The 27,600-nt window shown below is 40.3% G+C and overlaps 1 protein-coding gene across 2 annotated transcripts in view; it reads right to left on the reverse strand.

The window, feature by feature from the left end:
* UBAC2 (UBA domain containing 2) overlaps positions 1-27,600 on the reverse strand; it is a 241,561-nt gene that overhangs the window by 199,457 nt on the left and 14,504 nt on the right. Inside the window, exon 2 of one of the 2 annotated variants that reach the window (XM_066236659.1) lies at positions 2,944-3,071. The exons of the other annotated variant lie outside the window; for it this stretch is intronic. Coding sequence (XP_066092756.1) covers positions 2,944-3,071 — 128 coding nt within the window. The remainder of the gene's footprint in view (positions 1-2,943; positions 3,072-27,600) is intronic. 2 annotated transcript variants of the gene reach the window in all.

A 27,600-nucleotide genomic window follows, 5' to 3' on the forward strand; every position in this document is an offset into this window, starting at 1 on the left:
GTTAGATTGGCTATTATCAACAAGACAGGTAATAACAAGTGTTAGAAAGGCTGTAGATAAAAAGGAACCCTCATTCACTGCTGGTGGGAATATAAATTAATACAACCATTATGAAAGAAAGTATGGTGGTTCCTCAAAAAATTAAGAATAGAACTACCATATGCCCCAGCAATCCCTCTCCTGGGTATCTACCCCCAAAACTCAAAAATATTGGAACATAAAGACACATGAACCCCAATGTTCATCACAGCATTATTCACAGTGGCCAAGACATGGAGAAAACCAAAGTGTCCCTCGATAGAGGACTGGATAAAGATATGGTATATATATACAATGGAATACTACTCAGCCATAAAAAATGATGACATAGTGACATTTATGACAACATGGATGGACCTTGAGAACATTATACTGAGTGAAATAAGTAAATCAGAAAAAGCTAAGAACTGTACAATTCCACACATAGGTGGAATATAAAACTGAGACTCATGGACATAGATAAAAGTACAGTGGCTCACAAGGGGTAGCCATTTGGGGGAGGGGTAGCCATTTGGAGGAGGGGTAGAAGGAAAGGAGTCAAGAGGGATAAATATATGGTGACAGAAAATTATTTGACTTTGGGTGATGGGTATACAACATAATCAATAGCTCATGGTATAGAAACATTTACCTGAAACCTATGTACTCTTATTGATCAATGTCACCTTGTTAAATTTAGTTTTCTAAATAAAATTTTAAAAAATACATGATCAAATGAAACAGTATACATAAGACTGTTTTAAGCCTGACCAGGTGGTGGCGCAGTGGATAGAGCATCGGACTGGGATGCAGAAAGACCCAGGTTTGAGACCTTAAGGTCGCCAGTTTGAGCATGGGCTCATCTGGTTTGAGCAAAAGCTCACCAGAGTGGACCCAAGCTTGCTGGCTTGAGCAAGGGGTTAAGGGGTTACTCGGTCTGCTGAAGGCCCACGGTCAAGGCACATATGAGAAAACAATAAATGAACAACTAAGGTGTCGCAATGAAAAACTGATGATTGATGCTTCTCATCTCTTTCCATTCCTGTCTGTCTGTCCCTATCTATCCCTCTCTCTGACTCTGTCTCTGTAAAAAAAAAAAAAAAAAGACTGTTTTGTAAACTAGTGCTTTACAAATATAAGATGATTAACTGTCACCTTCACAGAACAAAGATACAGAAACCATGAAAGGGAGCTCCAAGTCTTCTATTCCCCAAATTTAAAATTCTAAAAAAAGTATTCTACTCAGGGTCAAGTTCTGAGAGCCACTAGGAAAATCTTGGAGATTAAGGAAATTAATACTATAATTATTTTAAAAAATTTTCAATGAATGACAAAACTAGAAGCTACCCTTTTAAATAATTGATGTTTTGTAATCTATCCTATGCTCAAGGACACACAAACCTGAGACCTGGTATAAGAATAAATCATTGGATAATACTGTAAGTGACTTCTTATTGTGAAGGTTGATCACTGACTGGCACTCAACAAAGCACTATTTCTACACTTCAGCCTGCAAAACACTAAAGGCAGGATCTCTGCCTTAAGTGTCAAAATTTGGGAGATTCCACACTTGCAAAATAAAACTCTTCACCAATTGTCCCTCGTGTCCTCATCCAAGCTAACCTTGCATTAGTCTCCAACCAGGCCTCCTATACAGAGCTCCTAAGGGTCTGAAGTTCATACTGCATTGGGAGTAAAATGCCCTTCTCTCTCTAGTGCTAATAATTTGTCATCCTTTCCCAAAAAACAAATGAAAAATTCATATTGCTATGGCTCTCCAGGGCTATTCCATCCTACACTGGTCACTACTTCATTTATCATCACCTGGGGATTCAATGTACACTTGTTTCTTACGTATGTGCATATTTAAATTTCCCAAGGTGAAAGTGAAACTTCATATCTCTGTAACTACTCTTATAAAAGCAAAGTGAGAACTTCTTAGGAGTTTCTAGCAAGAGAGTGTGGCCATTCACATTCCTGGACAGGAGAGTGGTTGTCCTCTATTATCTTCAGGCATAAATGCCCATAAAGTAATGCAGTGGAAGGGGATGCTTGCCTGCTTAGTCAGATCAACCAAATTAACCTCCCAAATTAGGAAAGTACCAACTCAAGGCCAGATGGCTCTAACAGTCCCTTACAACAGTGGTTCTGAGCCAGATTGTGCAGCCAGGTTGAGAACAACTGAAATTATAAGGAAGCTATACTATATTCTGACAGAAAACAGTAGTATAGGTAAATACCTGCAAGACCTTCAGAGGAACTGGGTGAAGCCAACCTGAGCAGTATTAATTACATCATTATGAAGAAAAGGTAGATTATTGTGCTTAAAATGGGTAAGTATTTAGCAAAGAAAGGTGGCAGCATTATACACCACAATTTGCACTAACACTTCTACTCAGAGACAAAACCCAGCACCAGCAAGTTCAATGAGATCAGCCAATAAATCTAGAAAACCACAGAGTTCTTCTCTTTCCAGCAGCAAAAACTCAAGAGAAATTTCCTAATTGATTTAACCACCACTATAAAAGTAATTCACAGATTTACAATGTTAGAGCTGAAAGAGCTAAAATCATCCAATCAGTATTCAAAATGATGCAGGTTTTTTGAAAATGTTAAGAATGCATACTAATCATTAAAAAACAGATTTAACATTGTTTTTAATTCTCTTGAAATTATAAATTGTATTTCCAGGCATAAAAAGTGAAACTGCAAAGAGATAGCACCTAGTATTGCAATTGCTTCATTATAATCTGAAAATATCAATAAATAAAACTAAAAAACTTATGTGTTAATAAAATATTAATGATAAATAGTATTCCTTACAAATGTAGAGGCTTTAAGGGCCTACGACTAGCAGGAAGAGAATGCAACTCAAGAAGAAAGTCTGCCTTCTCTCCTCCCAAAGCCCAGCGAAGCAGAGCTCACCTGGAAGTTGTCCTTGACCGCTTGGAGGTCGTACAGGAAGAACCTCTGACAGTGTGGCAGGAGAAGGGCCAGCAAAACAGACAGGGCACTGGGGACCAGTAAAAGACTCTTAGACAGAGGTGCCTTGTCTGGAGGGAAAAAGAAAACCACGTTGAGAATGACTGTTTCTAAGATTTACAAAACAACATGAGTGAAAAACAAGAGAATTCTTCTTTTTTCTTCTTTAAATTAAAATGAAGACACACTGCACAAACTCTGGAATTTAGTTCTCATTAACACGTATTTTAAAGCATCTACCTTCAGAGGTAAGTGACCAAAGGGCATGGATAAACAAATGGAATCCACTGGCAGGGGCTTCACTGTCAGTTGGCTCTTACACGAGACCAAACCAAGTTTACAGCCAGTAATGTCCATAAAATACCTTCCAGAAAATAGTCACTGAAGAGTTAAGAAATAGAGAAGTATACTTCCTATCAAATTGATCAGTTAGCTCTTGAACAGACATAGGATTCACATACATAAGCACATTAAAACATGGCTAAAAATGCTAAAATTACTGATTGCAGTGGCCTACTAAGATTTTTCCACCATGGGTATGATTGGAGCCCAAGTTGGTTTTCCATGTAGAGCCTTGTCTAAATATTGTGCAGTCTTCAAATTATAGATTGGTGTCCACTTTCCTCCGTCTCAGGGAAGCATTCTAGCCTGGGCCTTTCCCCCACTGTGCACCTTTGTTTCCAGGCACAATTCAGATACTCAGGGTTTTTGTACCTGTTTTGCCTTCCTGACTACATTAAAGATTCCTGAAGAAAGGCCAGCTGCCTTCTCTTCTCTATATTGGCAATAAAGCCTAGCACAACCCCTTGCACCTATCAAATGTTCAGATCATCAACAGGCAAGACCACACAAAAATATCAGTGATGGGGACATTCTCAGATCATGTGAGGTACACTTTAATAGTATTCACAAGAAATTCCCTAGGAGTGAATTTACCAGTTACAGTTGGTAATGTGGTTACTGAGCTTAGGTACAGTATATAAAAATAGCCCAACTGTTTCCTCTCTGGTAAGGTCTTGCAATATCTAAATTGGAACCATAGTAAAGTGGTTGCATAGTGTCTTCATGGCTGAGACACAATCAAGGCTCCAAGGAATCTAAAAGCTATTAGAGCTCCCCATTGCCTCAGTAAGTAGAGAAGAAACATTAAGTATACCTCAAAAGTATAGCAGTGCACCATGGCTGTGAGCTTGATCAACCTAAATTCTATCTTGAGCAATTTAAGCCTCAGTTTTCCTCACCTGTAAAATGAAGATAAGAAAAGCTACCTCAAAAGTGTTATGAGAAGTAAATGAAATAAAGAAGGACTATAGGGAAAACTGCTTCTACCACCGCAATCCCACCACCCCAGGAGAATGGACTTCTTTTAAAAGCTAGCTCCTTTATTATTCTGACAGACCAAAGATAGAGCAGGGGTGATGTTAGGGGCAGCTAGGATCATGTTTCTCTCTTCAAAATGAGCTCCACCATCCACTGCTGCCTCTTCCAGGCCAGCTCCTAAGTAACTCAACATTACTGGAGAAAATCACATAGCTGAGCTGCAAGATTTTATGGTAAGGTTCATAGTCTCAAATCTCGAGCTAACACCCTCCACTCACCAGCAACTCAACTGCTTTTCACTAGTAAATCTGCTCTTCAACTTATTTCATACCATCTCATCCTCTCTCCTCAAATGTCCCTGTAACACACTCCCAACTTGGCTTCCATGTCACCAAATGAATAAATGAATGATTTGCTTTATTATTCTCAATCCTTCTCTCAAAAGCACCTACTCTCGACCATGCATTATCCTAGGCCCTGGGTATAGCAGTAAGTGATGACAAAGTCTCTCCTCTTTCATGGTGCTTATAGTCTAGATGAGATAGAAAAGAAAATACACAAAGCAAGGTAAATATGTATTGTAAGTTAAAAACAAATGCTGTAGAAAAATTATGCGGTATAAAGAGTGTGGCTCTGTCATCTGTCATAGATTTCCTGGTGTCTTTCAAGATACATGATAAGACTGCCCTCATACCCATTCCCCATCCCTAACTGAAGTTAGGTATGGCAGCATGACTCGCTTTGGCCAAGTCAATGTGATAAACTTTTTACACAGGGGGCCAGTTCACTGTCCCTCAGACCGTTGGAGGGCCGGACTATAAAAAAAACTATGAACAAATAAATCCCTATGCACACTGCACATATCTTATTTTAAAGTAAAAAAAACAAAACGGGAACAAATATAATATTTAAAATAAAGAACAAGTAAATTTAAACCAACAAACTGACCAGTATTTCAATGGGAACTATACTCCTCTCACTGACCACCAATGAAAGAGGTGCCCCTTTCGGAAGTGCGGCGGGGGCTGGATAAATGGCCTCAGAGGGCAGCATGCGGCCCACGGGCCGTAGTCTGGGGACCCCTGTGAGAGACATTGCTTCCAGGCAGATGCTTGAAGAGCTGTGAATGGTCTTTCTCTCTACTAATGCTCAAGATGGTAGCCATGCTATAAGTCAGATCCTGGAGTTAAAGACAGTGTGAAGTGGGTCCTGGCCAGTTGGCTCAGTGGGTAGAGCATCGGCCTGGGATATGGATGTCCCAGGTTTAATTCCCTGTCAGAGCACACAGGAGAAGCGACTATCCGCTTCTCTTCCCCTCCATCTCCCTCATCTCTCCCTCTTCCTTTCCCGCAGCCAGTGGCTCAATTGGTTCAAGTGTCAGCCCCAGACACTGAGGATAGCTCGGATGGTCCGAGCATCGGCCACAGACGGGGTTGCTGGGTGGATCCTGGTCGGGGCGCATGCAGGAGTCTGTTTATTTCCCCTCCTCTCACTTGGAAAAAAGAGAAAGGAAAAAAAAAGTGTGACATGGATCTCCCAGGTGACTTGCAATGGAGGTATACCATGAATGAGAAACAAGCCTTGTTAAGCCTCTGCTATTTTGAAGTTCTTTGCTACTGGAGTATAACTTAGCTTATCCTGGTTTAGTGGAAAACATAGTGCTAGCAAGGAAAGAAGGGTTATTTTACATAGGGTAGTTAGAAGAAGGCCCTTCAAACGAGAGATCTGAGCAGAGACCTGAAGAAAAAGGCCTTACAAATATGTGATGGAATAGTATTCCTGGCAGAGGAAACAACAAATACAAATGCTTTGAGGCAGGAACATGCTCAACATGATTAAAAAATAGGCTACCAAAGCTTGGCCAGGTGGTGGCACAGTGGATAGGGTGACAAACTGGGAAACAGAGGACCCAGGTTCGAACCCCCGAGGTAGTAGGCTTGAGCATGGCTCACCAGCTTGAGTGCAGGCTCACCAGTTTGAGCATGGGGTCACTGGCTTGAGTGTGGGATCATAGACATGACCCCATGGTCGCTGCCTTGAGCCCAAATGTTGCTGGCTTGAAGCTCAAGGTTGCTGGCTTGAGCAAGAGGTCACTCACTCTGCTGTAGCTCCCTGGTCAAGGCACAGATGAGAAAGCAATCAATGAAGAACTAAGGTACTGCAACAAAGAATTGATCTTTCTCATCTCTCTCCCTTCTCGTCTGTCTGTTCCCATCTATCCCTCTCTCTGTCTCTATCAAAAAAAAAAAAAAAAAGGCTACCAAGGCAGCTAAAAGCAGAATAAGCACAAAGCAAGCAAGTAGGATATAAGGTCAGGAGGTAGGGGAGCAAAGCAAATAGTGTAGAGTCACACATGCCATCAAACGAACTTCAATCTTTCCTCTGACAGTGATGGGATGTTTTTGAAGAGTTTAAGAAGTATTGAGAAGAGATCATGGGAAAGTGAGTGCAGAAGAAGGGAGACAAGTAAGGAGGCCATCGTGATAATCCAGGCAAGACATGATAATGGCCTGGACAAGGACAGCAGTTTGGGCGTGGTCGGAATTGGGAGATCTTTGGAAGTTGCAGCAGGCAGGATTCCTGGCTGACTGGGTATAGAACATGGGCAAATGGAGAAGTTAAGGATGACTCCCAAGATTTTGTTAAGTAACTAGAAGAACTGTTGCTAGTTAACTAAGATGGAAAATTGTCACTCTTGCCCTTCTCATGGCTATAAAATCTGAGCCCATCTTGCAAAATGCTAACTCCCATTTCCATCCCCATCTGCCAGGACTCCACCATCTAGTCCAGTGCTACTCAAAGTAAACAGTCCACAAGCTGCTACCTGTCCACAGTGAAGGACGGAGTTTGTGCTGGAATGTGAGCCAATGCACTGTAGCCTTCAGGGAGGAAGTCCCGCTGTGAACAAAACAGCCTTTGAACTGAACATGTTCTCTGCACCAATGTCACCTAACTTGTGAATACCCATGTTACTCTCTATCCCCTTTGCTCTGGTTCATTTTTTCATAGCACTTATCAACAACAACTTATTAAAGTGGTTCATCAAATCTACCATTCAAACTGACTGTAAGAATCATCATTATTTTAGGTGTCACTAAAAAAAGAAACACTGACAAATATAATTCTAAGATGTAATGAATTGTAAGGTACACACTAATTTTAGAAACATTAAAATGTGAAAAAAACTTCAATTTAGAATTAAGAAATATGTTTCTCTGTGCACTGTCCACCTTCCCGTCCTTAGTCCCACTAGAATACAAGCCTCCTGAAGGCAGCAACTGTCTGACACCTTTACTGCTATAGCATTCCCCATGCCTGTCACAGAATCTGGCCCAGAAAGGCAGTAAGAGTTTGTATAATAAAAGGTGACTGATGCATAAAAAGTACTCAATAAATACCGGCGGAAGAAACCCCAGTGTCCAGCAATGGCTAAGTGAACAAACAAAATGTGGCATACACCTGCAATGCAGCATCTATTCACTCCTAAAAAGGAAGAAAATTCTGACACGTTACACTATGGATAAACCTTTTGGACATTATTCTGAGGGAAATAAGCCAGACACCAACAGATACACACTGTATGAGTATACTTATATGAGGTACCTAACTAGTTAAATTCATAGAGACAGGAAGCAGAATGGTGGTTGCCAGTGGTTGGGGGAGGGTAGAATGAGTAGTTGTTTAATGGCTAAGAGTTTCAGTTTTACAAGATGAAAAGAGATCTAGAAGAAGATGCACAACAATGTGAACATACTTAATGTCACTAAACTATATACTTTAAAATGGTTAAGATGATATAATTTGTTATGTAATATTTTACAATAATTAAAACTTAAGACTAAAAATAAATAAAATCCTTACTGAATTAATAACTGGCTTTATTTACACAACCATTTTAATTCTGTCCAGGGTTAAACAAACCCCTAAAAATATAGATCTGAGTATTTAAATCAGATAATTCCATCAGTAAGTCCTCCTAAAATGAGCAAAAATCAGATCCCAAAAACCTACTGTAGACAGATAAAATTGGAAAGAGAAACAGATAAATCCACAATAATGTTGGAGACTTCAGCATTCCTCTTTCAGTAACCAATAATACAAGTAGACAGAATATCAGTGTTGTAGACTGAATTATGTCTCCCTAAAATTCATATGCTGAACCATTAACCTCCAATGTAACTATATTTGGAGATAAGGCACTTAAACGGTAAGTAAGGTTAACCGAGATCAATCAAGGTACAGCCCTAATCCATACATACAGAGGAAAGACCATGTGAATACACAGGAGAAAACAGTTATCTACAAAACAAGGAGAGAGGGAAAAAACAAACTTGCCAACACCTTGACCTTGATCTTCCAGCCTCCAGACCTATGAGAAAATAAATTTCTATTATCTAAGCCACATCTGTAGTGTTATGGCCATCAGTAAGAATATAGAAGACTTGAAAAGAACAGTATCAATCAATTTGATCTGATCAACATTTATAGAGCATTCCACCCAACAGCAAATTACAGTTTTTCAAATGCTTATGGAACATTCTCCACGATAGACCATATTCTGAGCCATAAAATACACTTAAGTAATTTTTTAAAAATTAAAATCATACAAAACAGCCTGGCCAGGCAGTGGTGCAGCGGATAGAGCATTGGACTGGGATGCCAAGGACCCAGGTTCGAGACCCCAAGCTCGCTAGCCTGAGCACGGGCTCATCTGGTTTGATCAAAAGCTCACCAGCTTGGACCCAAGGTCGCTGGCTCAAGGAAGGGGTTACTCAGTCTGCTGAAGGCCCGCAGTCAAGGCACATATGAGAAAGCAATTAATGAACAACTAAAGTGTCGCAATGCACAACAAAAAACTAATGATTGATGCTTCTCATCTCTCCATTCCTGTCTGTCTGTCCCTATCTATCCCTCTTTCTGACTCTCTCTCTCTGTAAAAAAAAAAAAAAATCATACAAAACATGTCCCTGACTATAACAGAATTAAACTATATAGAAATCACAACAAAAATGATGGATGGAAAATTCCCCAAATACCTAAAAATTAAACAACATACTTCTTAACAGTACCTGGATCAAAGGGGGAGTCACAAGAGAAATTAGAATATATGTTAAATAGAATGAAAAGTGAAAGTATAACCAATCAAAATGTGTGGGCTACTAATAAAGCAGTGCTTAGAGGGAAATTTATAGCATTAAGTGCTCACATAGGAAGAGAAATGGTCTCAAATGATGATTTAGGCTACAAGCTTTTAAAAACTAGGAAAAGAGTAAATTAAGCTCTAAGAAAGCAGATTAAAAGAAATAATTAAGATCAGTGCAGAAATCAATGAAATAGAAAACCATAATATAATTGAGAAAAGTCAATGAAACTAAAAGTTGATTCTCTGAGAGGATCAATATTAATACACCTCTAGCAGATGATAAGGAAAAGAAAGAAGATGCAATTACCAGAATCAGGAATGAAGGAGGGGACATCACTACAGATCCCATAGACATTAATAGGATAATAAAAATCTGCACATGATGAAATATACTTAATGTCACTAGATTGTACATTTAAAAATAGTTAGAATCAGCGTGACCTGTGGTGGTGCAATGTATAAAGAAAGCACTGACCTGGAGTTTAAAGTCATTAGATCAAAACCCACGCTTGCCTGGTCAAGCAAGGCACATATGAGAAGCAACTATTATGAGTTGATGATTCCTGCTCTTCTCCCCCTTTCTCTCTCTCTCTCTCCTCTGTCTAAAAAGATTAACTAACTAAAATCTTTTAAAAAAAAAAATAGAATGGTAAATTTTGAGTGTGTACTTTTAATAATAAATAAATAACTTTTAAAAGGATAATAAGAGGATAACTGGAAACATTTTGTCCATAAATTTGACAACTTAGATGAAATAGACAATTACCTTGAAAGCTACAATCCACCAACGCTCACTCAAAGAGAAACAACTTGAATAACCCTGTAAAAATGAAGAAACTAAATTTAAGAGTTAAAATTCTTTCAGCAAAGAAAAATCCAGGCCTAATGGCTTCACTGGAGAATTCTATCAAGCATCTAAGAGAAAAAGAATACCAATTCTACATAAACCCTTACAAGGAGAGAACACTTGCCAATGTATTTTATGAGGCCAACATCACACCGATAACCAAATCCAGACAAAATATATTAAAAGAAAAGAACACACCAATGTCACTTAGAAACACAGATGCAAATTCCTCAACAAAATATACTTTAAAAAATAAGATAATACAACATGATCAAGGAAAGTTAATACTGGGAATGCAAAAGAAATCAATCAATGTAATTCACCATATCAATAAAAAATTTTTAAAATACTGTATAGAGCCTGACTAGGTGGTGGCACAGTGGATAGAGCATCGGACTGGGACGTGGAAGACCCAGGTTTGAAACCCCAAGGTTGCTGGATTGAACACAGGCTCATCCAGCTTGAGCAGGGGCTCACCAGCTTGAGTGCAGGGTTGCCAGCTTGAGCATGGGATCATAGACATGACCCCATGGTCACTGGCTTGAAGTCCCAGGTTGCTGGCTTGAGCAAGGGGTCACTCACTCTACTGTAGCCCCCCCCCTCCACAGTCAAGGCACATATGAGGAAGCAATCAGTGAACAACTAAAAAGCCAAGGAGCCACAATGAAGAATTAATGCTTCTCTTCTCTCCCCCTTCCTGTATCCGTCTCCATCTGTCCCTATCTCTGTATGTCTCTCTGTCTCTGTCACAAAAAATAAAAAAATACTGTATAGCCCTGGCAGGTGGCTCAGTGGTAGAGCATCAACCTGACATGTAGAAGTCCTGGGTTCAACTCTCAGTCAGGGCACACAGAAAAAGCGACCATCTGCTTCTACACCCCTCACCCTCCCTCTTCTCTCTCTCTGTCTCTCTGGCTCTCTCTCTCTCTCCTCCCTTCCCACAGCCATGGCCTAATTGGTTCAAGCAATTTGGCCCTGGGCATTGAGGATGGCCGTCTCAGGTGCTAACATAGTTTGGTTGCCAAGCAACAAAGCAGCAGCTCCAGATGGGCAGAGCATTGCCCTGTAGGGGGCTTGCCAGGTGGATCCCAGTGGAGGGCATATGCAGGAGTCTCTCTCTGCCTCCCCGCCTCTCATTTAATAATAATTTTTAAAAGTATTGTATAACTCTATTCACACTCTGCACAATTATATGCTTATTCTATGAAGCCAATTTTTGTCAATTCATAAGGCAAAACTAGCCACTTTACTGTGTAGTCAATGATAGGCTACAGAGTGTGTAGTCAGTAATAGGCTGCTTCTTTGATATAATCTTATTAATATACTAACCAACACTTACTGAACACTTTCCAAATGCAAAATAACATACACAGCACTTTATATGTACTACTTTGCTCCTGACACTCCTACCTCAGGGCCTTTATACCTGCTACTCCCTCTACCCAAAATGTTCTTTCCATATCCATTTTATTCTGATCATTCAGTCCACATTTCTAATAGCATCTGAGAGTGGATTTTATGTACTCAGGATTTTATTTCTCTGGAGCACACCTGTTTATTTCAAAGCATTTGTCACTATTTGTAATTATTGTTTACTACTTCTTTGTCTCCCTCATCAAAAAATAAACTCTCTGAAGATAGGGTTCTTGTTTGTCTTGCTTACTGCAATAATCCAATACCCAGAATAGCACCCGACACATAATAGAATTTTATTAAGTATTTGGTGAACAAATAAATTACATGAGGTAGGCCCTGGATGGTTGGCTCAGCGGTAGAGCATCGGCCCAGCGTGTGGAAGTCCCAGGTTCAATTCCCTGTCAGGGCACACAGGAGAAGCACCCATTTGCTTCTCCACCCTTCCCCTCTCTTTTCTCCCTATCTCTCTCTTCCCTTCCTGCAGCCAGGGCTCTACTGGAGCAAAGTTAGCACTGAGAACAGCTCCATGGCCTCCACCTCAGGCGCTAGAATAGCTCTGGCCACAACAGAGCAACACCCCAGATGGGCAGAGCATCGCCCCCTGGTGGGCATGCGGGATAGATCCCGGTCGGGCGCATGTGGCAGTCTGTCTTACTGCATCCCTACTTCTAACTTCGGAAAAATACCAAAAAATAAAATAAAAATAAATTACACAAAGTAGACAGAACCTTCTCAAATTTTATACGTATGAATATATGGAAACTCAAAGAGAAAGTTACCTATCCATGATCATAAAATGTCTTAGTCTGGGTTCCACTGAAATGAAAGATAAAACAAAGGCTTGGAGACAAGTATTTTCTTCTGGAATGTGATCCCAGGGAGCAGTAGAGAAGAGCACAGAGTGAAACAGGGAGGGAGAGTCAATACAAGGAGTAATGAATCAGTGGCCACCACTAAGAGTGATAGATGTTTCTGACAAGTGCTTGACCCCACAGGATTTTCTGAAAAGGCTTGTGAATGAATTCTCAGAACTATCACCCAGGAAAATGGGAAGCAATTTTATCCATCATCCCTCAATAATCTAGAGTGGCCAAATAACAAAAGTCCCAGGAGAGGAACTGAGCTATAACCTTTACTGAACCAGACCAATTTACAATTTACACAAAACAAGACTGGGGATATCTTTTTTTTTTTTTTTTTTTTTTTTTTTAGAGACAGAGAAAAGATTTGTTGCTCCACTTATGTATGCACTCATTGGTTGATTCTCGTATGTGCCCTGACAGGGGATTGAGACAGCAACGCTGACGTATCAGGACAATGCTCTAACCAGCTGAGCTACTTGGCCAGTGCTAAGACTGGGAAGTAGCTGGAAGGAGAGGTGAGGCTGAGCACACCAAAAGCTGTCTGAAATAATGGCGAGGAAATGGCAGGACCCAGTTCAAACCCTGAAAATCTGACCACAAATAAACTGCTTCTTATACAGCATTGCCACAGAACTCCATGGTCCAAAGGGATTTTAACCTGTATGGAGGGTTTTAAGTGAAAGACATACATAGTCACAAACTGCAGTAACAGAAATCAAAGTGATAGGTGCCCGTGTAACAAAAATAAATGCAACTGTGAATGGGGATATAAAAAAACTGCAGTCTTGACGGGCTGCAACACAGATGGTGGGTATTTATTAAATGCTGAACTGATCAAAAGATTTTTAAAAATATTTTTTAAGCCTTCTGCTCAAAAAAAAAATTACAATTAGGAATTTAGCCCAAAATAATTTCATAGATGTGCACTAAATTTATGCTACAAAGATGCTCATCACAGCAGTTTATGATCAGGAAAGGACTAGAAATAACATAAAAAGAGTAAATTATGTTTGATCTATAAAATTAAATAATATCCAATTTTAAGAAGTAGGTTGTAAAAATATATTTAATGCCTTAGAAAGATGTTCCTAAATAGTAAGTGCAAAATATTTCTAGTACACAATTAAATATTCTGGTAAATCAGTGATTTTCAACCTTTTTCATCTCATGGCACACATAAGCTAATAACTAAAATTCTGAGGAACACCAAAAAATACATTTTTTGCCAGTCTGACAAAAAAAAAATGGTATGATTTTGACTCATTCACACAGGATGGCTACTGTTGTTGGTCACTGTTATTTTTTTATTTGACAGTCTAGAATAAAAGCAGCCAGTGTCCCTGAGTACACAGTCAGGTATTGCATGTTCTAAAGATCTTGCAGTACACCAGCTGAAAATTGCTGTAGTAAATAAACAAATACAATGTTATATAATACTTTTAGAAAAACAGTACATAAATTCCTAGGTTTGTTTTAAAAAAGCATTTATCAAATTATCTGATAATCTGAATGATCTGTTCATGAAAGATTTTAATTTCTTTTGTAAAAATTTTTTAAGAATTAGAAAAAGTAATTTTTGGTTGACTGGTTACTAGCTCATAAAAGGTTTCACTAAATCCTTAGGCATGGAAATAAAGCAAGTCACTAGCAATCTTCTGGCTTCTCTGGGAGTGGAACCAGGAAGTAGTTTCTACATGAAGAACTAAAGCATTGACCAAATGAAAGGTTAAAAGAAAAGTCACTTGGCCCTGGCTGTTTGGCTCAGTGGTAGAGCATCAGCCAGGAGTGTGGATGTCCCGGGTTCAATTCCCAGTCAGGGCACACAGGAGAAATGAGCATCTGTTTCTCCACCCATCCCCTCCCTTTCTTCCTCTCTCTCTCTCTCTCTCTCTCTCTCTCTCTCTCTCTCTTCCCCTCCCACAGCCATGGCTCCACTTGAGATTGGTTTCAGTGATCTGGCCCCAGGCGCTGAGGATGGCTCCCTGGCCTCCACCTCAGGCACTAAAAACAGCTCAGGTGCCATAGAGGGCTTGCCGGGAGGATCCGGTCTGGTCTGGTCTGTTGGGCCACATGTGGGACCCTGTCTCTATGCCTCCCCTGCTCTCACTTGAAAAAAAAAAGACACTTGTCTGCAACAGGTTGTTCTTCCTTATAAAATAGGTATGCTACAAACTTTCACAATAACAGACAATACATTAATCTAAAAGTAAAAATGTAAAACATCTATGGTAAAGATAACATAAAACATCAAAATATAAGATGCTCCCTTCTGGGTCATTCTCCTCTGGTATGACCAAAGTACACAACCATTTCTGTGGCAATGAATAGCAATCAGGCTTTGGTGACTGCATATTATCCTAAAATAATTATTACAGTATTTGTTGATTGCTTTATGCCAGGCACTATGCTAAAAAAAGCACTTTCTGTGTAATGCCATCTCTGTGAATACTTACAGTAACCCTGAGGCAGCACTCTGCATACTTTAGGTAAAAAATAGGCTAAGAAAGGTCAAATAACTTGCCCAAGGTCACAGTTAGTTAGCAGGATAGAGATATGAACCCAGTTCTGCCTCACTCTAAAGAAAAAAGTTTTTCTAATATATAACAAGGAAATATGGTATCTTTATATTATGGTCCATCCTGAAGAGATTTTCACTATTACTTTTTAACTTCATGTATATCTTTTTGAGGCCTAAAAAGTATACCATAGAAATACCACATGACCCAACAAATCTATTCCTAGTTACATACCAAAGAGAACTGAAAAAATAGATGTTCAAACAAAAACTTGGATTTTCATAGCATTATCATAATAGCAAAAAGTGGAAACAACCCAAATACCCATCAAGAGATGAATGGATAAACAAAACATTGTGTATCTTTACAACAGAATATTATTCAGCCATAAAAGGAATGAAGTACTGACACATGCTACATTATGGATGAACCTTGAAAACATTATGCTAAGTAAATAAAAAATTTAAAAAAAGACAAAAAAGCCCCATATTGCATGATTTCATTTATATGAAATGTCCATAGTAGTGGTTGTCAAGGGCAGGAAAGAGGAGGGAATGGCCAGGGACAGCTTCATGAGTACTAGGTTGCTTTTTTTTTTTTTTTTTTTGCATTTTTTTTTTTTTTGCATTTTTCTGAAGCTGGAAACAGGGAGAGACAGTCAGACAGACTCCCACATGCGCCCGACCGGGATCCACCCGGCACGCCCACCAGGGGGCGACGCTCTGCCCATCCTGGGCGTCGCCATGTTGCGACCCTCCTGGGTGTCGCCATGTTGCGACCAGAGCCACTCTAGCGCCTGAGGCAGAGGCCACAGAGCCATCCCCAGCGCCCGGGCCATCTTTGCTCCAATGGAGCCTTGGCTGCGGGAGGGGAAGAGAGAGACAGAGAGGAAGGCGCGGTGGAGGGGTGGAGAAGCAAATGGGCGCTTCTCCTATGTGCCCTGGCCGGGAATCGAACCCGGGTCCTCCGCACGCTAGGCCGACGCTCTACTGCTGAGCCAACCGGCCAGGGCCAGTACTAGGTTGCTTTTTGAGGTGATAAAAATGTTCTGGAATTTCAGAGTGGTTGGTGATGATTGCAGAGCAATGTGAATGTTACTGGAAATCAATAACTGTACATTTTTTAATGGATAAAATGGGCCCTGGTCAGAGAGCTCAGTTGGTGAGAGCAATGACCCAATATGCCAAGGTTGCGGGTTCAATCCCTGGGAAGAGCATATACAAGAATTAACTGCCTGACCTGTGGTGGCGCAGTGGATCAAGAGTCGACCTGGAACGCTGAGGTCACTGGTTCAAAACCCTGGGCTTGCCCAGTCAAGGCACATATGGGAGTTGATGCTTCCTGCTCCTCTCCCTTTTCTCTCTCTCTCTCTCTCTCTCTCTCTCTCTCTCTCCTCTAAACTGAATAAATTTTTTTAAAAATAAAGCAACAACACAAAAAAAAATTTTTTTAAAAAAGAATCAACCAATGAATGCATAAGTAAGTAGAGCAATGGTTCAATGTTTCTCTCTGTCTCTCCCTCCCTCTGTTCCTCTCTCTCTCTCTAAAAAAGAGAAATAACAAATAAAATGGTGCTGGACCTGTGGTGGTGCAATAGGGTGTCAACCTGGAATGCCAAGGCACATATGAGAAGCAGAGAAACAACTACTACTACGAGTTGATGCTTCCTGCTCCTCCCCCTCTTTCTCTCTCTCTTTCCTCTCTCTAAAAAGCAATAAATAAAATCTTTAAAAATATAATTGGTAAATAGTAAATTTTACGTTATATGAATTTTACCTGAACAAAAATATGCATCTTTTATGTAATGAAGACACTAACCACAGGTCTTGCAAAGCTGAGCCATGTGGGCTGTTAGAGAAGCATTGCAGCTCAAGCTAGAAGCAGGAGGTGGGAATGGAGAAAGAAAGAGCCAGCAAACCCAGCAACTCTGTCCCCACAAGTCAACCATGTAAACATATACTCATCAGAAACCTCAGTGTGGTCACACCACTGAGAGGAGGAGCCACCATGTCCTATGATGTTGGTTTTCCTATTTATGACTAATTAACTACCTGGTAAATTTCTCAGAGTTCCCACAAAAAATGGAATGATTCGGTGTCTCATGAAGTAACATCCTAAAACTGTACGTCAGAAGAAGGCTAAACCAAAAATAAATGGGGAAGTCCACAAAAGTGCAGTCATCCATGCATGGTAAGGGATACCCTTGGTTTATCATGATTTATTCTTCAGGCCTATTAGCTTCCTAGAAGAAAAATTAATGAAACCTATCTTCAGTGACCAAGTAAGGAAGAAGTGAGTGCCTTCTGGTGTCATCTGAACAAAGATTTCCAATAAACAACCTAGGAATCAAAAGGTCCCACATTTGTTTTGTTACTTACACTCATTTCCCTCTAGTGTTTAGAAGTACAATGTTGTAAACTGGTCATGCATCCACTCCTGTTCCTAATGCACTGAGGAGGATTTATGACACTGGTCACCTACCACACTGATGGCTCCTCACACAAGTCACCAAACAATTGGACAGAGTGCCTGCCTTATGTGGGCAGCCAATAAACACTTGTTACTAGACCAATGCTTACAAAATTTGTCAGGAAAATGAACAAATGAAAGGACCATGAAGTTTTCAGAAAGTAACAACAACAACCAAAAAAAGGCATGAAGGAGCACTTGTACTACAGATACAAAAATGTACTCTACATTTAATATTTAGACAGTGTAAATTTAGGGGGTAAAAAGAATGAGCAGCTTAAATTTAAAAATTTAAACTGTTAAAGGAAATTCTAAAAGAGAACTTAACACAAAAGAAATTCAAAAAAAGAAACACGCCCACCTGACTTTGCCACTGCAGGGGATTTTCACTGTCCTCTGCCCCTCACCTGCCCCCACCTCTGTACTCTGTATGAAAACAAGCCTATTCGCATGCTCTGCAAACTTGAAAAGAACCTACAGTCAGACTTGCCTTTTAAGGTATGAGCCTCTTGAGAACAAAGACCTACCCATAAATAAAGAGGAAACTCACACCAGCTTATTTGAGAATCCAGTCTTCTGCTATGTACAAGAATGGCTAGTATTAAAAAGCTATAACAGAAAAAGCAAAGAAAAAGTAACTTGAAAGTGGTTAATCCTGCCTGACCAGGCAGTGGCACAATGGATGGAGCATCGGACTGGGACGGGGAGGATCCAGGTTCAAAACCCTGAGGCTGCCAGCCTGAGCACAGGCTAATCTGGTTTGAGCAAGGCTCACCAGCTTGAGCCCAAGGTCGCGCTGGCTTGAGCAAGGGGTCACTTGGTCTGCTGTTGCCGCCAAGTTAGGGCACATATGAGAAAGCAATCAATGAACAACTAGGGGGCTGCATCGAAGAACTGATGCTTCTCATCTCTCTCCCTTTCTGTCTGTCCCTCTCTCTGACTCTCTCTCTCTGTCTCTGTCAAAAAAAAAAAGTGGTTAATTCTAGTGAGGTAAATTTACATTATATTCTTATTTTAATTTTTTTACTATATGCATATATTACTTTTATAGCACTCACACACCAGGATTCATAGGGGGAAATAATCTGCAAGAGTATTCTCCAAACTGTGGCTGGGATTGAGGAAAAGAGAATTACACATCTTACTTTCTCTGCTGGATTGTCTGAGTTTGTACCAGCAGTATATATTATCTTCATAATTAGCAAAAAAGAAGATACAAAAATATCAGATAAATAGGTTTCAGGAGGCCCAGGACTTGATAAAGAATAAAACTGGCCAAATAAAATTTATGAGCTAAATCCCTTTATTTTAATGACTTACTTATAAATGAAAAACCTTATATTAAAAAATTTCATAAATAAAAACTGACAAGTGACTAAAACATGTACTATACACTAAGACTAAGAAAAAAAATAGCAAAGGACATAAACGGTCAAATCAGTTCAAAAGATATCTTAAAATGGCCAATAAATATGAAAGAGGGAAACAGTTCTCTTTCCCAGGCATTCCAAAAAAATGCTAATCAAGACAACAATTTAATATCACTTTTTAGTTTCTCTAGTGGCAAAAACTATTTTAAGTTATCACGCTCAGCTGTTAAAAGAATTTGGTAAGAAAGATATGCTTCTAAGCTGCTGAAAAGTGTGAATATATCCATCCTAGAAGGATTTGGCAATACTGATCAAGAGCTTTAAAATATTCCTCTTCTTTGACCCTGTAATTCCACACTTGTAATCATTTCTTCAAGATTTAATCAAAGATGTGATCAGTAGCTTAGTTATAAAGATGTTGACACTGTTTAAATAGAAAAATACTGGAAAAAAACATTTTAGTATGATGTTATAACCCTTCAAAGTCATGATTTTGTATTTCAGATAATGTTGGGGAGCAAAACAAAATGTATATTTGCCATTCTGTGTAAAACCACATATACCTATATACACAAACATGTATGTAGGAATATGTATGTTTGTATATAAGATAAAGAATGCATAGGTAAGCACTATCGTGGAAAAGTCTAAAAGAATAGACACTAAACTATCAGTGACAACTATGAACTATTCCTTTCTATATTATATATGTGTAATTTATGAATTTCTTGGAAGCAAGAAAATTCAGTTATTTCAGTTTGTAACATGGCAAAACAAAAGCAATGTTAAGAGTCAACATTAGGCCCTGGCCAGTTGGCTCAGCAGTAGACCGTCGCCCCAGCTTGTGGAAGTCCCAGGTTCAATTTCTAGTCAAGGCACACAGGAGAAGCAACCATCTGAGTCTCTATCCCTTCCCCTCCTGCAGCCATGGCTCCAAGGGCTTGGAGCAAGTTGGCCCCTGGCACTGAGGATAGATCCATGGCCTCACCTCAGGTGCTAAAATAGCTACAACAAGCCCCAGATGGGCAGAGCATCAGACCACAGAGCGCTTGCTGGGTGGATCCCCTTGGGGGTGCTAGTAGGAGTTTGCCACCCCATCTTCCACATAATTTTTTTTTAAAGTCAACATTGAATATTATTGACACAAAGTAAATTCATTTAAAAGGTTAAATGAAAAAAAGCAGAAAATTAAATTGTATACAGGCTTAGTTTTGCTTTTAAAAATGTTATATACATCCACACAGGGAAAATTCCACACCAGGATGTAAACAGGGATGAAGTCTGGGCAGTACAGTGAAATGACATTTTATACTTTTTCCTTTTTATTTGCAAATTTTCTACAGTGAAAACCATTCCCAATACGTCTTAGAAACAAAATTAATGAAGTTAAATTTCTCTGTTGCAGGACTGCTAAGGGTCTTAGAACTGCTAATTTGTATTGCCAATCTTTAAAAAACAATATGGCTGACAACATTAGGGACATATTTGTTGGTTATAGGACCCTTTGCAAATATTAATACAGTGTATTACCTATTTCACTTTCCTTGGTTTTGGTTACCCATGGTCAACTGCAACAAATTCCAGAAGTAAACAATTTATAAGTTTTAAATTGTGTGCCGTTCTGAGTAGCATAATGAAATCTCACATGTCATGCTCCATCCCTGACTGGACGTGACTCCTCCCTTCAACCAGTGTCGCCACACTCTACATCAGGGGTCCCCAAGCTGCGGCCTTGAGGCCATTTATCCAGGCCCCGCCGCACTTCTGGAAGGGGCACCTTTTCATTGGCGGCATCGCTCACGTACACTACTACTTCCAGTGACACGGGACGCACACCTCACGGCTCCAGAAGCGTGTCATATCACTTGTTACGACTAGCAGTGACAAATAGGGAACCAGACATTGACCATCTCATTAGCCAAAAGCAGGCCCATAGTTCCCATTGAAATATTGGTTAGTTTGTTGATTTAAATTTACTTGTTCTTTATTTTAAATATTGTATTTGTTCCCGTTTTGGTTTTTTACTTTAAAATAAGATATTTGCAGTGTGCACAGGGATTTGTTCATAGGTTTTTTTATAGTCCGGCCCTCCAACGGTCTGAGGGACAGTGAACTGGCCTCCTGTGTAAAAAGTTTGGGGACCCCTGCTCTACATGCTCCGCCAGCCATTAGTCACTTAGTTGCCATCTTAGTTATCACATCAGCTATGATGGTATCACAATGCTTGTATTCAAGTAACCCTTATTTTACTTCATAATGGCCCCAAACCATAATAGTGATGCTGGCAATTCGGAAGTACCAAAGAGAAGCCATAAGTGCCTCATTTAAATGAAAAGGTAAAAGTTCTCTATTACATAAGAAAAAAATTATTTGCGGAGGTCGCTAAAATGTAAGGTAAGAATGAAATCTTCTATTAGTGAAAATGTTTAATTTAGCCAGGCAGAAAAAGAAAAATATCATATGACCTCACTCATTTGAGGAATCCAATGAACAATGTGAACTGAGGAACGGAATTGAGACAGAGGAGAGATCAAAGGGATCAGAGGAAAAGAAGACGGAAGGGGGATGATAGGATGGATGAAGGGAAGGGGGGAGGGCGCAATGGGGAGGAGGGTAAGGGAGATGTTGAGGGGAATATGGGGGAGGGGGGATGCATTTGGGGCATCATTAGAATCTATGTAAACACAATAAATTAAATCAATTAAAAATGTTTAATTTATAAATTAAACTGTATCATAGGTATTAATGTATAAGGAAAGACATTACATAATTATATATAGTGCTAAATATATACTATCTGTGGTTTAAGGCATCCACTGGGGGTCTTAGCACAGTATGCTTTGTGGATAAGGGGGAACTACTGTACTGTGCTCTTTCCAGTGTGTCATGCTACATTCATAGGACTAAAGTGGACATCAGCATTGGAGAATGGCTGAGAAAAATGGCAATGCAACTTACAAAGTTTTTTTTTTAATGTCTGGAAAAGTATATTACAATTTAAATGAAGGTTAAATTCTAACTTTCACTTATAATCATAATTTAAATGAAGATTAAAACTTAAACATGGTGCCTATAGGTAATGGTGACTATAGGTAATAATACTAAATTCTATACTTGAAATTTGTTGAGAGTAAATCTTAAATGTTTTCACACACAGTAACTATATGAGGTGATGAATATGTTAATTAGCTGGACTTCAGTAATTATTTCACAATGCATGCTTATATAAAAATATAACATTGTGCCCTGGCCAGTTGGCTCAGTGGTAGAGCATCGGCCTGGCATGCAGGAGTACTGGGTTCGATTCCTGGCCAGGGCACACAGGAGAAACACCTATCTGCTTCTTCACCCCTCCCCCTCTCCCTCCTCTCTGTCTCTCTCTTCCCCTCCCACAGCCAAGGCTCCATTGGACCAAGGTTGGCCCAGGCACTGAGGATGGCTCTGTGGCCTCTGCCTCAGGCTCTAGAATGGCACTGGTAGCAACAGAGCATCGCCCCCTAGTGGGCATGCCGGGTGGATCCTGGTCAGGCGCATGAGGGAGTCTGTCTGACTGCCTCCCCATTTCCAACTTCAGGAAAATATAAGGTCTACTGGAAAGTTCTGTCCATTTTTGGAATAAAAATACAAATTTTTCTTACCATCAATAAACTTTATTAAATAATATATTTCCACACCAATCTTATCTTCCAAATATGGTCCGAAATGGTTTGCTGAGCTGAATTAAGCTTTTCTGCGATCTCTGATGTTGTCAGAAAAGGATCTTGTTCCAACATAGTCTTAACAACATCGTCATCGATCAAAGATGGTCGCCCAGAACGTGGCTTATCAGAAAGGCGAAATAACCTGTTTCGAATTTTTCAAACCATCTTCTGCATGTCCAATCAGAAACTGTACCTTCACCAAACACTTTCAATAAATTTCTACATGCTTCTGTAGCATTTCTTCCTTGTTGAAATTCGTATATAATACAGTGGCGTAAATGAACTTTATCAGTAGCCATGGGTACACTATCGCTTCACACATAAGACTAACATGAATCAACTTTGTTTTAGTTAATTTGCTACGTCAGTATGTATGCATTAAGTGATAAAAATAGAGAGGCACACATGCTTACGTGTCGAAACTTGTTGTGATAGAAACAGACAGAACTTGCCTGACCTGTGGTGGTGCAGTGGATAAAGCATCAACCTGGAAATGCTGAGGTTGCCGGTTCAAAACCCTGGGCTTGCCTGGTCAGGGTACATATGGGAGTTGATGCTTCCTGCTCCTCCCCCTTCTCTCTCTCTCTTTCCCCTCTCTATACTGAATAAATAAAATATTTTAAAAAAAAGAAAAGAAAAGAAACAGACAGAACTTTCCGGTAGACCTTTATACAAAAAAAATAAAAAATAAAAATATAACATTGTCTGCTGTAAATATGCACAATTTTTGCCAATTATACCTTAGTAAAGCTCGAAAAAATAAAATAAACCACACAATACAAATTTGGGGTTAAAAATAAACATTAGGCCCTGGCCGGTTGGCTCAGTGGTAGAGCGTCAGCCTGGCGTGTAGAAGTCCCGGGTTCGATTCCCGGCCAGGGCACACAGGAGAAGCGCCCATCTGCTTCTCCACCCCTCCCTTTCTCCTTCTTCTCTCTCTCTTCCCCTCCCGCAGCAAGGCTCCATTGGAGCAAAGATGGCCCGGGCGCTGGGGATGGCTCCTTGGCCTTTGCCCCAGGCGCTAGAGTGGCTCTGGTCGCGACACAGCGATGCCCCGGAAGGGCAGAGCATCGCCCCCTGGTGGGCGTGCCAGGTGGATCCCGGTTGGGCGCATGCGGGAGTCTGTCTGACTGTCTCTCACCGTTTCCAGCTTCAGGAAAAAAAAATAATAATAATAATAAATAAACATTAAAAATTTTAATAAAAAAATAATACTTAGGCCCTGGCCAGTTTGCTCAGTGGTAGAACGTTGATCTGGTGTGTGGAAGTCCTGGGTTTGATTTCTGGTCAGGGCACACAAGAGAAGTGTCCATCTGCTTCTCCACTCCTCTCCTCTCCTCCCCACTTCCCCTCCTGCATCCATGGCTCAAATAGTTTGATCAAGTTTGCCCCAGGCACTGAGGATGGCTCCATGGCCTTGCCTCAGGTGCTGAGATGGCTTGGTTGTGGAGCAATGGAGCAGCGGGCCCAGATGGGTAGGGCTGGCAGGGTGGATTCTGGTTGGGTGCATGCAGGAGTCTGTCTCTGCCTCCCTGCCTCTCACTTTACTAAAAAATAATTTTTTAAATAAAGAAATAAAACTTAAGGAGACCTTCACGGTACCAATGTTTCACCAAAGCACACTTGAAAAATGCTGAATTATTTACAATCCATTCTTTATCAGGTTGTATCTATTAAAATTCCATAGAGATGCATTTTTAAAGTAGCTTGAGCATATGGTAGTTCTATTTTTAATTTTTTAAGGAACCACCATACTTTTTTCCATAATGGTTGTACTACTTTACATTCCCACCAACAGTGAATGAGGGTTCCTTTTTTCTATCATATGACCCAGCAATCCTTCTACTGAGTATATACCCCCAAAACTCAAAAACATTGGTACGTAAAGACACATGCAGCCCCATGTTCATGCAGCATTGTTCACAGTGGCCAAGACATGGAAACAATCAAAAAGCCCTTCAATAGATGATTGGATAAAGATGTGGTATGTATACTGTGGAATACTACTCAGCCATAAGAAATGACAACATCAGATCATTTACAACAACATGATGGACCTTGATAACATTATACTGAGTGAAATAAGTAAATCAGAAAAAAACAAGAACTGCAGGATTCCATACATTGGTGGGACATAAAACTGAGACTCAGGGACATGGACAAGAGTGTGGTGGTTACTGGGGGAGGGGAAGGGAGGAGAAAGAAGAGGTGGGGGGAAGGGGAGCGGCACAAAAAAAAACAAACCAGATAGAAGGTGACGGAAGACAGTTTGACTTTGGGTGATGGGTATACAACATAATCAAATGTCAAAATGACCTGGAGATGTTTTCTCTGAATCTATGTATCCTAATTAATGTCACCTCATTAAAATTAATTGTCGAAATAAAAAAAATTCTAAAGAAAGGAAGTGGGCAGTAGATGTCTCAAACTGTCCCTAATGTTTTATGTTGGTAACATTTTCATAGCAAGACAGATGAGAAAAACGCTAAAATTAATGAAGAAACATAACTATTTAATAAATGACATCTGTTCGAAAGTAAAAAAAAAATAAAGTAGCTTGATTTAAAGTAGGTTCCACCTTCATTACTGAAACTGATTTTTTTTTTTTTTGTATTTTTCTGAAGTTGGAAACGGGAAGGCAGTCAGACACGACTCCTGCATGCACCCGACCGAGATCCACCCAGCATGCCCACCAGGGGGCGATGCTCTGCCCATCTGGGGCCTTGCTCTGTTGCAACCAGAGCCACTCTAGCGCCTGAGGCAGAGGCCATAGAGCCATCCTCAGCGCCCGGGCCAACTTTGCTCCAATGGAGTCTTGGCTGTGGGAGGGGAAGAGAGAGACAGAGAGGAAGGAGAGGGGGAGGGGTGGAGAAGCAGATAGGCGCTTCTCCCGTGTGCCCTGGCCAGGAATCGAATGAAACTGATATTGAAACAAGTTGGGAAAAGTTGGGGAGAAAACTGTCAAATAAAGGAAAAGAATGGGAAAAGAAGAATATGCAAACAAAAATAACTACAGCACATTAGCTACTCTAAATAAGAAGATCCTAATTGGGACATCTCTACTGAAAACAAAATGGTATCTTGGCTCTGATTTAAGGATAAAAGAGGGAAGGATGCTAGTGGTTGAAAGTCATCAGAAGGAAAGTGATGGACAAATGCATAAACAGCTGCAGCAGTCACAATGGGAGGAACGAAAAGCATCTTGCCTGGACACAGTAATGCAATTTTCAATGACTGGGAAATAAGCTTCCACTGCTAACCTGAGCTGTTACATTCATCATTAGCCTATGAATATCCCAGTGGTCAAGAAAGATAAATGTAAATAAACTTATATTCTTAAGTCTGAGAAGCAGTAGTATGCATTAGTTCAGAACACAAAATAGGGAGCCAGACTGGGTTCAAAGTCTAGAACTGCTACTCAATAGCTATGTCATCTTAAATGCCTCTGCTTCCTTAATTTATTTGATTTTATTTATTTTGATTAGTTTTAGAGAGACAGAGAAAGGGGGAAAGAGAGACAGAGAGAGAGAGAGAAAGAGAGAGAGAGAGAAGCATTCATGTGTTGTTGCACTTAGTTGTACGTATATTGGTCACTTCCCGAGTATGTGCACTGACCCAGGATTGAACCCACAGCCTTGGTATTTCAGGACAACACTCTAACTGACTGAGCTAATCAACCAGGGCCTCAGCTTCCTCATTTTTTTTTTTTTTTTTGCATTTTTCTGAAGCTGGAAACAGGGAGAGACAGTCAGACTCCCGCATGCACCCGACCGAGATCCATCTGGCACGCCCACCATGGGGCGATGCTCTGCCCACCAGGGGGCGATGCTCTGCCCAACCTAGGCATCACCATGTCGCGACCAGAACCACTCTAGTTCCTGAGGCAGAGGCCACAGAGCCATCCCCAGCACCCGGGCCATCTTTGCTCCAATAGAGCCTTGGCTGCGGGAGGGGAAGAGAGAGACAGAGAGGAAGGTGCGGCGGAGGGGTGGAGAAGCAAATGGGTGCGTCTCCTGTGTGCCCTGGCCGGGAATCAAACCCGGGTCCTCCGCACACTAGGCCGACGCTCTACCGCTGAGCCAACCGGCCAGGGCCTCATTTTAAAAGACTGTTATGACCTAAAAGTTACAAAACAGTATTTAGGTGTGATAAATTTATTTCAATTATTTATTTGCATATTCTTTTTTGCACTAAAAAAGTAAGAAGATAAACATCAAGAGGTCAATAAATGCTATTTTTATTTATTCCAAATACTTTTCCATATTTCAGAATTTTCTTTGATAAATGTATATTCATTTTATAATAACAAAATCAGTTCACTTAAAACAAAAACATAGGCCCTGACAGATGGCTAGGTTGTTAGAGCATCATCCCAAAACACAGAGGTTGCCAGTTTGATACCAGTCAGGGCACATAGAGGAACAGTACAACTGATATTTCTATGTATCTCTTTCCCTCTTCCTCTCTCGCTAAAATCAATAAATTTTAAAAAAATTTCAGTCTAAATGTGTAGAGGAAAAAGGGATAAAGAAAATTGAAACAGTAAAAGTGGTTTTTATCTTCCATACTTTCTATAATGTGATTAATTTTACTTTTAAAAACTTTTATTTATTTTTTTGGTGGGGGCGACGGGGATCAGATAGGGACAGACAGACATGAAAGGAGAGATGAGAAGTATCAACTCATAGCTGCAGCACTTTAGTTGTTTATTGATTGCTTTCTCATATGTGCCTTGATGGGGCGGGGCCTCCAGCTGAGCTAGTGACCCCTTGCTTCATCCAGTGACCTTGGGCTCAAGCCAGCAACCTTCGGCTTTAAGCCAGTGACCTTTGGGCTCAAGCCAGCAACCTTTGGCTTCAAGCCAGTGACCTTTGGGCTCAAGCTAGGGATCATAGGGTCATGTAAATGATCCGACACTCACGCTGGCAATCCTGTTATCAAGCTGGTGAGCCCAC

Source organism: Saccopteryx bilineata, chromosome 6 (assembly GCF_036850765.1).
Source record: "Saccopteryx bilineata isolate mSacBil1 chromosome 6, mSacBil1_pri_phased_curated, whole genome shotgun sequence".
NCBI lineage: Eukaryota > Metazoa > Chordata > Mammalia > Chiroptera > Emballonuridae > Saccopteryx > Saccopteryx bilineata.